Source organism: Erpetoichthys calabaricus, chromosome 18 (genome assembly GCF_900747795.2).
Source record: "Erpetoichthys calabaricus chromosome 18, fErpCal1.3, whole genome shotgun sequence".
Classification (NCBI taxonomy): Eukaryota; Metazoa; Chordata; class Cladistia; order Polypteriformes; family Polypteridae; genus Erpetoichthys; species Erpetoichthys calabaricus.
Window position 1 is genome coordinate 57,386,470 of NC_041411.2, and position 15,183 is coordinate 57,401,652.

General features: G+C 36.4%; 6 protein-coding genes across 28 annotated transcripts in view; 4 read left to right on the top strand and 2 right to left on the bottom strand.

The window, feature by feature from the left end:
* The window catches only part of syn2b (synapsin IIb), a 270,752-nt gene that overhangs the window by 202,821 nt on the left and 52,748 nt on the right, over positions 1-15,183 (top strand). The window lies entirely within an intron of this gene.
* The window catches only part of LOC127525813 (peroxisome proliferator-activated receptor gamma-like), a 249,439-nt gene that overhangs the window by 133,651 nt on the left and 100,605 nt on the right, over positions 1-15,183 (top strand). The window lies entirely within an intron of this gene.
* The window catches only part of tsen2 (TSEN2 tRNA splicing endonuclease subunit), a 226,119-nt gene that overhangs the window by 71,852 nt on the left and 139,084 nt on the right, over positions 1-15,183 (top strand). The gene's annotated exons all lie outside the window — the stretch shown is intronic.
* mkrn2os.2 (MKRN2 opposite strand, tandem duplicate 2) overlaps positions 1-15,183 on the bottom strand; it is a 211,981-nt gene that overhangs the window by 50,352 nt on the left and 146,446 nt on the right. The window lies entirely within an intron of this gene.
* LOC127525814 (E3 ubiquitin-protein ligase makorin-2-like) overlaps positions 1-15,183 on the top strand; it is a 218,235-nt gene that overhangs the window by 14,675 nt on the left and 188,377 nt on the right. The window lies entirely within an intron of this gene.
* Positions 1-15,183, bottom strand: part of raf1b (Raf-1 proto-oncogene, serine/threonine kinase b) — a 303,901-nt gene that overhangs the window by 2,092 nt on the left and 286,626 nt on the right. For 4 of the 19 annotated variants that reach the window (XM_051921460.1, XM_051921462.1, XM_051921447.1 and 1 more), the window contains 9 exons: positions 8,394-8,418; positions 8,163-8,269; positions 3,931-4,048; positions 3,764-3,848; positions 3,474-3,650; positions 2,551-2,597; positions 2,318-2,436; positions 1,213-1,344; positions 501-635 (listed from right to left, as the gene is read on the bottom strand). The exons of 1 other annotated variant lie outside the window; for it this stretch is intronic. In XM_051921460.1, the coding sequence (XP_051777420.1) occupies positions 501-635; positions 1,213-1,344; positions 2,318-2,436; positions 2,551-2,597; positions 3,474-3,650; positions 3,764-3,848; positions 3,931-4,048; positions 8,163-8,269; positions 8,394-8,418 (945 nt within the window). Of the gene's footprint in view, positions 1-500; positions 636-1,212; positions 1,345-2,317; positions 2,437-2,550; positions 2,598-3,473; positions 3,651-3,763; positions 3,849-3,930; positions 4,049-8,162; positions 8,270-8,393; positions 8,419-14,269; positions 14,330-15,183 lie in introns of all 19 variants that reach the window. 14 more of the 19 variants (XM_051921465.1, XM_051921461.1, XM_051921463.1 and 11 more) reach the window with 9 other exon arrangements.

Below are 15,183 nucleotides of genomic sequence, written 5' to 3' on the forward strand. Positions count from 1 at the left end.
CACCAGCTGTGTGCAAGCTCCTAACTTGTAGCAGGGATCAGTTTTGCCATCACTATGGCTGTCAGAGAAGTGTAGCAGAATAATATACAAGTTTAAGTGACCTGTCTCAGGCTACTCTGTAACTGAAGTTGCACAGACCTTTTTTTCTGTTGTAGCCAAGTGTGCAAATTTGCCAATGCTTTTTAACAGGAGTTTGAATATTTTTTTTTTAATTTGTAGAGTTAGATCAAAACATCTCAACAAAAATATTTCCTATAAGTTAGCTTAATTTAAACAAAATCATTTCAATGGGAACTAAGTTGTTTCATGTGGACAGAGAGAGAGAGACAGTGTAGCCATATTAGGTGCTTTTGTACTAAATACCTAAAAAATTGACAATTTACAGAAACCACACAAACACAAGAAATACATACCAAAAGTATCAATCCTCACTGTACTCAGGCTTTTATTTGTTCTAAATACAACAGTTGACTGGAAGAAGTATCTTAGTTCAGTCCTACCTGTGGGAAGAGTGGTCTTTCTTCCTTAACTGGGTTTATGCACTCTGCAACAATCCTCTTCATGGCTTTGGGACAGTTTTTGTACAGCTTACTTAGATCTGGACTTAAAACTCCCCTCCCAACACTGTAAATAATCTGACAAGAGAAAAACAACAACTTGAGAAGTGCAAAAGCAATAGTTTAAACTCGTATATCCAACACTGAGGATAAGGAGCAGGGTATATCTACTCTGTGAAGAGGTTTTGAGTGTCTAGTCTAACTCGAGCTCAGGCACCAGGCTTTATAAGGGGTCAGGCATCACTTTTCTCTTTTTCACACACCACTTCTCTTATTAGACATTTGACTGAACAACACCTTAATTTTCAATAGCATGACACAACAATCAGAATGCTGTGGGAAACCCCAGTTACTGTCTTACAGTCAGCAAATGGAGTAGATGAGATGGGTGATGAGTGAAGTAAGAAAGCTAGCTGCCTGCCTACTACTGATTTCTTAACAGCTCACTGAACACTTGATTAAAGGAAGAAGTAGACTTTCAGATCTTCTTTTTACCTCAAAATGGGCTGATTATAATCATTCTGAGATCATACAATCTGCAACCTTCTGTTTTATTCACTTAATAACTCTGCTAAAGTTAAAATACCCCGCCAAGGTACAGCTACCTCGAATACTGCTGTATATAAAATGACCAAAGAGTAAGCCATCATCTCACCTGGTCTCTATTGGACACATGTCGGTACGGCAGCTCTCCAGTCATTAGTTCAAACAGCACAATACCATAGGAGTAAACGTCCGACTGGAAGCTGTATGGGTTGTTGTCTTGCATTCGAATGACCTCAGGTGCCTAAAGGTAATTAAAATGTGTCAATCTTAAATGTTTCTTCTTCAGAACATTCATTCCAGCTTCCTGAGCTACAGATTATACTGCCCATATGGCATTTTTGCCCATCTTAACAAATTGTATGTCTGCAGTGATCTTTCAGTAGCTATTAAGATTGTACTCAAATTGTTTCCTCTTTTACTGCACTGCAAAATTGCAACCTTCCAAACTGCATATGAAATTCTCATTTTTCAATTCTTGGCAGCTCTCACAGGTAGACTAGTAGCTGACCAGAATTCTCTAATTCTGTGAAATCAAAGCTAAATGGGCAGAAAATATCTTCACCATCCACCTGTAACAAACTAGACAAGAAATAAGGTCTTTCACTCTCTTTTTCAACATAAGGATGGTTTGGCCTATCATGAAAATTTCAGTAAGCTGGTAAACAGAATATTCTTTTTGCTTAAATTGCACTGAATACCAACAATTGAATAAAGCGAATTAAGCTAAACAGTCAAAGCTAATGGAAAAAATGCCATACCACATCTCTGAATTGTGTTTTTGTTGAAATTCACAATAAAATAAGATTCCAGTGAAACAATGAAAATCAGAAGCAACCCATCCAATAAAACTGTAAATGACAATCTGCAAGCTAATTATCTTTACCATAAAGTAAGACTTGCAATGCCACTATGGGCATGCTGTGCAGTCATCAACATTGAAACAGCAGTGTGGCTGGCCTCCTGGATGGTCAGAGCTGCTCACAATATGTGAAGAAAAAAAACAAGCAGGCTACTATGATACTTTCTGCATACTGCTGACCAAGTTAGCCACCAGCTAGTCACTTAATATCAACAGGGCCATAAGAGGTTTACATGCAACTGTTTAACCATAAGATAGTTTTTTAGTTTTTTTAATTAGCATGGAAAAAACTCAAGTAAAGGACAGAGCTAAATGGACCCAACGACGAAACAGGCAAAATCACACGTGTACTTACCATCCAGAGAATGGAGCCCGATGGCTGCTCCACCTGATGAGAGCCGCTCCACCTTGCTTTGACAGTCGCCAAGCCAAAATCACCAATTTTCACTGTTAACCCTTCATGTAGGAAAATATCTGTGGCAAGTTAAAGAAATGGCTAGAACAAGAAGTATGCTTAACCTAGTGAGTGACACTTAACTCCTAAGACGTTCAGACACTTCTAAGGTAGGCTTGATTTCACAAGGATACTGTTGGACTTCATGTCTCTGTGAATAATATTCTTTGCATGCAAGTAACTGTTGAAGAAAAAACAGACAGTCAGTGGAATCAAGCAAGCAGTCTTCTTTGCCCTGGAGCATCTACACCCTACCCAAAAGTCAGAATGAGCTGGGATTCCCACAACTTACCATATTCAATCACTGATATAACAAAGTACATTACATGTAGCTACAGTTTCAATTCCACAAACCATTAGATCTGATACCAGAAGATGTAGGGAGAAATAAGGTATACACAGTCCAGCAAATAAGGCTCAGATATAAAGTCAAACTGTCAATAGTGACGCCAGGCTGTCAAGTAATAAGGCCCATCCCCAATTCTTGTTATAACTACCTTGCTTCCTCAAATAAAATTATTTACAGTCCAGCCCAGCTCATTAGCTATGCGGCCATATTGGCTACACACATTATTACAAAACATTGTTCACCAATGATACTGGTGCTGGTGGGAACACATAGGCCCTGACGGTGGGTATTCAAGTGAAAACTTGTGTATAGATGTGCTCCTTTTGGAAGATGCCAGTTTCTTTGTTAATACATTTCACAGATATTATTTTAAAGCAGATCTGCCCTGAAATGGACTGCAAACTCTCCCCATCAAGGGCTTTTCAGTTTGTTTTCACATTTACAGACCCTTAAGTGACTCCTATGTATGAATAAATGTATCCCCATGAAGAATCACACTTTAAGTAAAGTCAGAGTAAATGGGGTTTAATTTGGCTTTATAACAACAACAGAAAATACAAAACAATCAATGGAGCTTAGATAAGCATGATTCAAGGGACTGGACACTTAATTCTTCAGTTCTAATCAGGAACGACTTCCTCGAGTTTAATGATTCAGTTTAACTCTCTGCCTTAGGCAGCAGAATCTTATTATATTGGACATACTCACTCCATGCCCTGGGCCGTCTGCCTGGCAATGTCAATCAATTGGAACATCTGGAAATTTGTCTCCAAGACATGTATGTGCTTGTAAAGACTGCTTCCTTCACACCATTGTGTTACAATGGCTAGATTGCCCTTTGTCATGTAGCCCATGAACAGCAAGATGTTCACATGCCTTGTCTTTCTGTAAATGAGAGAGTGAGCACTAGTACACATTGCGCAATGTCCATGACACAGTCTGAAATAGCACAGGGCATAGTTATTACTGACATGTAAGAAAAGCTGGAAGCCACTAACCTCAGGACAGCCACTTCATTTCGGAAAGCCTGTAACTGTTCAGGAGTTGGGTCGGTTACCTTTAGGATCTTTACTGCAACATCACCTAAAACAGATAGTAAGTAAAAGTGAAAAAAAAAAAAATCCCAGAAAGAGATTGTCTTACCAAAGAGAAGTAACATAAATACCATGCCATTTTCCTTTGTAAACAGTACCAAATGAACCAGAGCCTATCCTGGAGTGCAATACAACTTCTGCAGCTTCAATCTCCCAGTAGTAACTGGAATCTCTTTGTCCTCTTTGCCTCTACAAGAAAACATTTCTGGTGAGATACTGACACTATTAATTAGTCAGAAGCCATGCAATACAGTAATAAATTAGGAGGGCCTATTGGCTTGTGCAGAGCATTTTTTCCTGCCAGAAGACCTTTCATCTAAAGGAACAGAACAAGGCAAAAATTCTCCTGTATTTCAAACGTACATTTTTAAAAAATTAGTTATTTAAATATTTCTTAGTTAGTCATTGAAAAACAAAATCATAATCAGTCTAAATACTAAAGTGTGCTCACACTATTAAACCTGGACGATAAATTGGACTGGACTGCCAATACTGATTCTCTGTGCAAGAAAGGACAGAGCCGCCTGTACTTCCTTAGAAGACTGGCATCCTTCAACATCTGCAGTAAGATGCTGCAGATGTTCTATCAGATGGTTGTGGCGAGTGCCCTCTTCTACGCAGTGGTGTGCTGGGGAGGCAGCATTAAGAAGAAGGATGCATCACGCCTGGACAAACTGGTGAGGAAGGCAGGCTCTATTGTTGGCATAGAGCTGGACGGTCTGACATCCGTAGCAGAGCAACGGGCACTCAGCAGGCTCCTATCAATTATGGAGAATCCACTACATCCATTAAACAGTGTCATCTCCAGACAGAGGAGCAGTTTCAGCGACAGACTGCTGTCACTGTCCTGCTCCACTGACAGACTGAGAAGATCATTCCTCCCCCAAACTATGCGACTCTTCAATTCCACCAGAGGGGGTAAACGTTGAACATTATTCAAGTTATTGTCTGTTTTTTACCTGCATTTTTTATTACTCTTTAATTTAATATTTTTTGCTGCTGGAGTATGTGAATTTCCCCCTGGGATTAATAAAGTATCTATCTATCTATTTAGAAGTGTGTGGCAGAAGGGGAACAAAACCATAAGTATTCACAAGAATCACAACTTCTAACAAACAAAAATCTCCAGGTTGACATTCACAAAACTCCAAAAAGCGCTTTATCAACTCCTGCAGTTTTTTTTCTCCTTTCACAATTTTCTCCAGCTGAACATTTATAATTACACTAAAATATATGATAATGCCTTCCTACCCTGGGTTAACTGCTATTAGAGTGTTCAGGTAATCAAATAATAGAATATTTTCAGTTGGGTAAAATTAATATTCCCATATGTCCATTGTCTGACATGAGCTGGAGAGTGGTGACATGTCACAAGTTGATTACCATATGCAAATTAAAATTTCACTCTACTTTGTGCATGTGGCAATAATTAACCTATGTACTGTCTGTCACAGGTAAGCAGATAGATTGTCAGCTGGTTGATTATCAGAGTTGATGGAGGGAATTAGAGCAGCAGGTTTGTAAATATGTGTTATCTCTGAACTGATAACTGCTGGGAGGGAAAAATGGCACTCTGAGCAATTGTTCAACATATACAGCACATGTCTCACAATAGTCAGTTAGTGGTGGATTTTTGTGCCATCATAATGCTTTTACCAGCTCCATAAGGTAATGGGTATCAGTAACTGATGTAAACTTTTGTAAAGTATGTAAACTTTTCAAAAACTGCACGATGTACAAGAATAAGGTTGACATACTGTAAATACCAGTCATTCCTTTTTACTTTAAATTATTTGTGTTTTGTGATTTAAAATCTAGTACTATTGCTCCACTGGGATTTCATTAATAAGTTTGAAACATTTTTCTGTAAAATAATCTTGCATTATGCATTTTTGCTGATTTCCCATTAACTAACATTTTCCAGTGCAAGTTTTACCTTGCATACAAAATCAGGTTACAGGAATGGAACACACCCACCTGTAATGAATATTAAGATTAAATCGACCCACTGCTTCCATTCATATACATCAGGTGCAACAGCACAGTCTCTCTGATTCACAAATGCTTACTGAAGCTCAAATTTACAAATTCCAAAAGTGAGCTAACAATGTTAACAAAATGAAAGTTCGAACATACGGTAAAAAAGTACTGTAACTGTGGCTCAGCAATAATTCCATTTATACTTACAGATTCCTTTCCTTCACAATACACACATACTACATTGGTATATCCCATATTCTAAATTTAACTTAAGCCGATATTACACTATGCAAATTATATTCATGGGGTATGTTACACTTGCTGACCGCGGCTGCTGATCTCATCATTGGACCATGTCAATTTAAACGACTGAAAAATGCTTGGCCTGTTTACTTTACTAGACTGTGTGCCAACTTTCCAGCACAGTCCTGCTCACTCCTTTTTCTGACAGCCAATAGCGTGCTGCCTGACAGAGTCGCAGCTGTACGAAGGACTTAACAAGTACAGAGAGCTACCTTTTGATCTGTGACCTTTTTTCTTTATTCCACTCTCTCGTGGTATGTAAAATATGGCGCATAAGAAAGACAAGCTTCTTTTCCATTTGTGAGGGTTCAAAACATTTGCATTCCTTATTCAATTCCATTATATGCACTGTACTGCCAGATGAGTATTCACTGGTTGTGAGCCAGAATGCACACAGACCCAACCCCTATCTATGACTAAAGACAAAATCAAGCCTGTTTGATTTTATCAATGTGAGTCATTAGTTGAATTGCTTGATGGGAGAGCATTGCTGATTGCCTCTGACTCTTAAGATTAAGTAATCAAAGGCTACAAGTGAAAATCATGGGAAATGTTTTGTAATGTGACATAGCCTTTAGTAAACCAAAAAAAAAAAATTTTTGCAGGGCCACACTGTGCTTGTTTGTTTCTACAAAGATGTACTTGTACTCTAAACTATCTTAAATAGTACTGAGCCAAACATAATACTTTTTTAACTGTGGTAATCATTTTCATTGGCCGTTACTACAACTTTACAGTCCTCATGCTTTTACATTGTCCTTCTGTTCCTGTTGGTGTTAATGGCATTTTTCATCAAATTATGTACCTTAGATTCAAAATCAGTCCTTGACAATATTAGACCAAAATTACCCCATGTAATGTATGGAAAATAAATATTTTCATTCTACATACACAATCTATTCTCTAATCATAAGGTCTTGCCTTTGCAATCTGATGGGAGGTTGATTACTATTAATTAGAACCATTGTCTCACTATTTTCCCCCCATTCGTGATAAAGACACTGATGGGGATAAACAGTGTGAGGTGATTGGTTTATTTCCTTGTTTGTTTTCATCCTCAGATAGGTGGCTGAAAAAGCAATTTTTTGAAAGATAATTAGTTTGTAACCTCCTGAAAGTTTATTTAGACAAGGCTAGCATTTATTCAATATTATTATTTAGTACTAGTGAGACGTAGGAAAGACGAACAGTGCACCACAGTCGACATGGGTTGGAGCTGCGAGAATAGCACTTAAAGGACGTAATGGTTTGGATGAAGTTCAGCATGTAGCATGTTTAAAAAGAAGACACTAATACTATTTAAAGGTCAAGTTAAATGTTAATTCTTTTACACAGTAAATAAAGTATGTGCATTCTAAATCAGTGTGTGTTATAAGTCTACTGGAGAAGATTTAATGTTATTATTTACTATGTGACTGTCATGCATAATTTTATAAACAGCAGTGAACTGAATGTGTTATGATAAAATGTTTTGCAATATACAACAACTAGATATTGCTAAATTATTGTATTTGTGCTAAAGGTCATGTGCATTTTACACTTGTTTGTGATAAAGATGCTGATCATGATAAACAGTGTGGAGTGATTCATTTCTTTTTTTTCCCTTCTTCTCAGGGTCATCACACCTGCACCATAGTACATTATGGGCTACTTGGTATAATGGGGTAATATTGAATTTGATCTGCCCTTTTTAAATCGAATACAAAAAGCTGGAGCTTATTTTATGTCTTTAAAAACTCCTTTCCTTAAGCAACTGCAACACACTCATGAAATAACATAACAGTCTCAAACCCAGGATGTTGGATTTTTAAAGCAGTAGTGTTACTCAATGCATGACAGTGTCACTTGTCCATGAAACAGATGACTGTAGATGTGACAAGTGACATCCAAAAAATTGTCTTCCTGAGGAGGCATAGGAATGTAATCAATAGAGAGAAAAACAAAGTGCTAAGTGCTATAAAGCAAAATGAGAAAACAAAACATTTATCTTTACTTCTTATATTATAACACTCATACTCACAATTCTATTTTTCTCTTGAGTATTTGAGGCTACAGCACGCTCTCTTTGAGCAGGAATAGGGGTCTTTGTCTGTGACCAGCCCGTTGGACTCAGGTCAGGAGGGCTCCCTAAAGAAAAAAAAAGACAATGCAGATAACAAAGACAGAACTTTTTGCAAGAGCACAATGCTACTCAACATCTTAACCTATAAAGACTGTGAGGAAGAGAAATGAAAGGAAAAAGAATAGTTACCTGATTCCTGATTTCTTATCACATCCTATAAAAAAGATAAAGCACAAAGGTTATTAGTGTTTTAAATGTTAGTAACAGATCCAGCTTTACAAGCACACAAACCTGGAACAGGCAATCATGTCCCGAAATTTGGGAAAATCACAAGTAATGCGAAACACGGGGTAATGTGTAGAGTCAGATATTTTGTTGGCAGAGGTGTTCTAACACCCTCTAGTGGATTTGACCGAAATAATGAACTAAACAATAGTTGAGTACTCCTAATCCAAAATGCCCGGAATCAGAAGTACTTCGGATAATTGCACATATTGGAATATTTGCATATACATTGTGAGATCATACTGAGAAATGCTGCCAAACCAGCTAAATGAACTCACACATATAACAATACACATCATTGAGATATTGTTATAATGTGCACCAATGTAAAAAGATATAGTAAAGCTCCAAAGTGATAAATATGACATACAGACTCTAATTTACTTCCCTTTTCAGAGGGTTCATGTTGTGTATCTGCACTAAAGAACCGAAATGTGTATTTGCAACTTTAAACAAAACTTTCATTTATAAATCTGACCAAGGGTGTGTAATATTTCACTTGTGATGTCTTACGTGTGTAATTGTTTTGCTCATTCTCACTTGCAAAATACAGTTTGGAGGGCTTATATGGCAGTGTATGTGAAAAGGAAGTAGTACTGATGTCCTTTTATTTTCATGTGCACTTTCTCATGCAGCTAAAAGCAAGCTGTATAGAACACTGGGGCTGTGATTGAACAGAGAAGGTTATGTGCTTAAAATTACACTCAAAGATTTCAAGAGTCAAATACTGTTGTATAAAGACATTTTCATTTTTTCCTAGGCTAGTCGCCTTATATCAGAAAAGGTATATAGAAAGAATTCAAAGACAGAGTGCCAAAAAGTAAAAAATGAATGTCTGAGTAAATTTAATGGATACTTTAGTGTAGTTGAAAGTATATATTTCGCACCATCTACATATGTTCTTGGCATCATGACTGATCTAAATTCAAGTACCAATAAATTGGCCTCCATGCTAAATACAGAATTAAACACTTTGCAATATGATTTGTCTGAATAAATATAAGTTATACTTAACAGGAAACATATTTCAAAATAGATTTGCTGACTAATAAAAATCCAAAAGCTACCATGCCCATGACCAATAAAAATTCCTTTATCACCATAGTTAATACATTTTAGTGTCATCTTCTGCAACTAGATTTTGAACTAGCTCAGTAGCATGTGTAGAATGGCAAGCAAAAGCTCCTCTACACTAATCCTCAGCACAGAAACCTAACAGGGTAGGTCATGTGCACCGGATCTACAAGAGACCATCACTTTGTTCCGAGTGTGTGGTAAGGGGCCTATTCAACAATACAAACAATGAAATGATCAAATTGAAATGACCAATGAGAATTTACCACCATATCCCTTCTTCACTTGATGAACTGATTGAATGCCCGTGGGCTGAAAAGACCAAGATGGTCTTCACTCAGTGAGCTGATTGAGTCGCATGCAGAAATCAAGAGTGAGAATTGGTGCATTGCTTTACATGACCCAGTGTCCGCACGATGCCTCCTTAAAGGTATGATCACAATTCTCTGTTAAGGAGCTACGTCAATGAGAATGTTTACGGAAAACAATTGATTTTTTTGACAAACTGGTGCCAGGAAAATGTGAGAGGATAACTTAGAGGTAACAGGTAGTGCACACTGAAATGTATAAGCATTTGCTTGAAAATGTCATGAAGGAAACAAGTGTATTAGGAAAAAGGTTGATGTAATACACAAAATGTACTAAAAAGATGACTAAGAAATCAGCAGATGTCCTGTAAACAACAAGACTGGAAGTTGTTATGTATACAGAAATTTCAAAGGTGATGGCTCAACCAAAAGGATATGAAAAGAACAAGAATATAACAACAGTTTTATTTTTAATAAGTCATTTAGGTGCAGACCAACAAACCAAACAGAGCAAATGCATTCACTGATTGACACTATCATGTAAATCCAGTTGCTTAAAATAGACCTATACCCTTAATATTTTGATAACTCTGACCATGATGTAACAGACTGTTGCAAGAGTAATAAAATGAAGCAGATGGACAAACTTTTTCCTGCTGGAGAAATGACTCAAAAATGTTTTATCAAACTTGTCCTGGTTTTAGGATATGTTACTTTTTTGATTAATACTTGAATCCCTGAAGCCTATGAAAAAAAGTCATAATGCCGGGCCACCTTACGTTCCTTTGTACCTCTTCATCAGCATTTTTGTTTTGCAAAAGTGTCAATCAGCACAAGCAACAAGCAGTCTGTTATCCCATCCCCCCATCAACGCAGCTGAAATGAGATGAAAAATTCTCAGAGCTCAAGTCTGTTTATCTGGGTGTGATGTGCCTTGAGTTGTATGGGTAAATATAACATTATTTGGAATACACACATTTCATGTGTGTTCCATTTCTACAATAATCTGGATAAATGTAGGATGATAAGAAATGTGAGGCAAAAAACGTTGAACACATAAGTAAAACAGAAACTTTTTCATGTATAATTGATAAAATGTTGACATGAAATGTATCATTTGTGAAGACTGAATATCAAATAAATACTTTCACAGAAGGTATAACAAAAACAAGTGTGCCTTTATTCAAGAATATAACCAAGGAAAAAGAAATGATTAAATTTACATAAAGCTGTCAATATCTAAAAACCGAAGCCCACTTATCAATTGCATGACTGGGTTAGAGGTAAGAATGGCTGCTTAAAACTGAAGAGATTGCGGGTTCAATTCCAGGTCTTCCCCGCATTTTCCATTTTGAGTAGTGAGCTGTTATTATTATTAATATTATATAATAAAAACATACATTTGATTTGAGTCCGTAACATGCTTAAATGTTGGGGTTTTTTTTTTATTCCATTTTATTCTCTCAGTCATGTTAATTGTGGTACAACGAACTTACCTCTCCCTCTCTGTGTTGACGGTGTTTACCTCCATCCTTTTAACAAGAGCAGCGATGATCACACTTGGTGCTGTGCTTGATGCCTGGTCAGAACTATTTGTTGTACTGGTAATAATGTGATCAGACTATCATGCAGCATTTGCACTTTGACAAAAAAGACACCCGTGCAGAACGTGTGAAAACGACACATTTGCATGTGCATTGGTACTCCTTATTTAGGAAAAGATTCCAGTCGTCCCATGGGAGAAAGACTTTCTGAGACTGTGGTCATAAAGCCGTTTCTGGACAAAGGCAGAACCGTAACAACTGACAACTTCTTCACGTCACTTTCACTGGCTAATAAACTGCTGCACTGCAACACAACTCTGCTTGGCACCATAAAGTGGGACGGAAACTTCCACCTGTCAGCTACAGTCACTTCAGTATGCATGCAATTCTCCACTGTAGTGTTTAGATCTGGCAGTGACATGCTGACGATGTATGCGCCCAAAAAGAAAGTCTGTCTGCATTCCCATTACCATGCACCATAACGTGAAGATCAGGCAAGATCAAAAAAAAAAAATGTTCAAATGACAACTCATGTTCAAATGACACAGAATTTTCAAATAATTGCGTTTTCATGCATGGATGTGTGTATGTGTGTGCATGAGAGAGGCAGAGACAGATTTGATATCATTCAAGTGGTTACTGGAATATAAAATAAACACTTTTGCAAAAGTATAATGAAACAAGCATGCTTTTATTCAAGAATAAAACTGAATAAAAAAAATTCAAGTAACAAGAACATACCAAGAAGACATGATTTGTGTGTCTGCTTATATCCCTTCAGTGATATCTTTCATAAGTAGCAAAACTTTACACCAGCTGTTACAGACTCAAAACAAATGTATGTTTTTATTATATAATATTAATAAAAACAGCAGCTCAATACTTAAAATGATAAATGTGGAGAAGACCCAGGATCGAACCCACAACCACTTGATTTAGAAACAGCTGCTCTTACCTCTACACCAGCCAGGTAATTGACATTTGGGCTTTGGTTTTTACATATTGACAGCAACATGTAAATTGAATAATTTCTTTTGTTTGGTTATATTCTTGAATAAAGGCACACTTGTTTTCTTATATCTTTTGTGAAAGTGTTCATTTGATATATGAACTTCAGTCTTCACACATTATACATTTCACGTCAACATTTCATCGATTATACATGAAAAACGTTTCTGTTTTAGTTATGTGTTTAACATTTCTCGCCTCTTATTTCCTGTCATCCTACATTTGTTCAGACTGTTGTAGACACGTAACACACATGAAATGTACGTATTTCAAATAACAATATATTATTTACACTATACAACTCCAGGCACTTCACACCCAGATAAACAAACTTGAGCTGGGAGAACTTAACTGCAACTCCGGGGGAAAAGATAGCAGGTTGCTCGCTGCTTGTGGTGATTGACACATTTGCAAAACAAAGACGCTGATGGAGAGGTGCGAAGGAATTTAAGGTGGCCCAGCATTACAACTTTTTTTTTTAGGCTTCAGATCTAGTGTTGAGATGTCGATTTCTACCACAAAAACAGTATCTCCCTTTTCCCTGTCTACAAAACCCAAGAACGCTATCCTTTAATTTCAGGAAGTATGAGACAGACCATGTTGTGGAGAGGGTCAATAGCAGTCAGTATTTTGGTGTCATCTCTATAAGTGCACAGTTCTATCCATCCTCACTGGCTCTTCTGTACATACTTGTAATTTACATTAACACTTCTTTAAAAATGCAATTAAAAATTAACAAAGACCTCAGTCATCCCGCAGTCACTTTGCTCTACCTCCATTCTAGTAAATGGTACCACTAGGTTAAGGAACAAGTTTTATTTATAACTGTATCCAACTATGTGATTTTTGTTTCTTACATATTTATCATTTGATGGTGTGCTTACTAAATGGTATTGAATTAATTTTCTATGTTTATTTTTGTCTGCTGTTTATATTGTACTACTTTGACTAGTCTATAAGAGACATGCAAATACAATAGACTTGAAACACCTGTAGCATAAATATCTTACTATACTAATTTAAAAAATCCCTCAAATGATTTTTATCCATTTTACACTGTCTAATTATTTTAGAATACAATACGCTTTCTTAGATTCAACAAGTCATTAACAAAATAAAGCTAGTAAAGCTCTGTTACAAGCAAAAAGCAAAGCACAACACAAAAGCTTAACTTTTTTGTTTACAAGCTAAGCACAATAATTCAACTTGCATTGGTAGCACCAAAAATGACTCAGAGTGCAAAGAATCAACCTGTAATAGTAGGGAAAGTCAAATGAAGGTAATTTTCTGTTTTGTTCAGTACCAGAAATGCCATACCATTATACTACAGGTTTAGAGCTTGGCCTGAGCAGGATATAAAATGTACATTTAAATTTCAAAAGTGACCAGCTATGTTTGGCAGTAGTTTTTACAGTTACAATATTTAAAGTGACATGGGTATATTTTGATAATTTAAGATTTTGCTTTTGTTTCTAGGAGCGAATTCAGTAGAAAATCAGAAGCAATGCCACTTTCCAATGTTAGAAACTGAGGTGTACCAACACATGTACTGCCATATAATTTAGTCTTACCATAGGATTATATTCACATCCATAAATGTAAAAATAAGTAAGAGTTTGACTTATGGTTAAATGTAGACAAACAACTTAATACTAAATGAGGACTAGGGTCTTATGGATATTTACATAAAATGAACAACACGGATGGTTGCATATTAAACTTAAAGAGATTTTCTTGAAAAAAATCTGGAGAACAAAACTAATGGAAAAAATGTATTTGCTGTAAACACAGTCAGTTCTTTCATAAAGGTAGCCCACATAACAGTGAGCGGCAAACAAATACCTACTCGTCCTCTTGGGCAAAAGCGATGGCACCAAGAAGTGGGGGAAGCAGTCAGGCAATCTACCTGTTCCCGACACAGGAATGAACCAAGATCACAAAGACATGAAGAGGGGAAAAAATGAAAGACAAACAAAGGAAAACAGAAAAAGTAAAGAAATAATGTAATCAAAAGAAAGATAGAAAAGGAGGTTTTCTATAATTGAATGGCCTGCGCTATCAGCAAAGTCACAATGATCAAATTGCCCTGGGCATGCATGAAATGTCTTTCAATGAGTTTCATTGTTTATTTCCTTAAATTTTACAAAACACCAGAAATGTTGGTTGTGATGGAAGGTCAAAAGACCATGAACAAATAAATATGTAAGATTCTGCAAGCTCACCAGAAGTGAATTTAGTGTAGTCTCCCATTTTTCTACTTCAAAATATTAATTATGACTAACAGCAAATTAAGTACTGGAAATTTTATGTTCAAATTGCATTATCACATGCAAAGTGCAGATCTACTAGACTCACTATCAAAACAAATGTTAACAGATAGATATAATAATTTGTCTTACAGTAAGTGCTGATTAAACAAATTAGCTTAATCATGCAAAACAATGTGCTATCAAAAATACTGTGTCTAAGAAAGGAGCAAAGGAGTAGAAATGATGCAGAATAAATAATAACAAAAATTTCATCATATACTTGAAGGTAATATTTGATTTTTAACTGAAAAAATTAGATTACTGCAGATTTAGTGAATTCTAACTTTTCAGATGCCATCACGGTCTTGTTGTGCTTTATTAAGAGTGTTCTTTACACAGTTTAGATCCTGTCATGATGGCACACTTGAACGACGTAATAAAGTCTGGTGCAGTTTACATGTCTACAAAAGAATAATAATTCTTTACATTTATATAGCGCTTTTCTCACTAC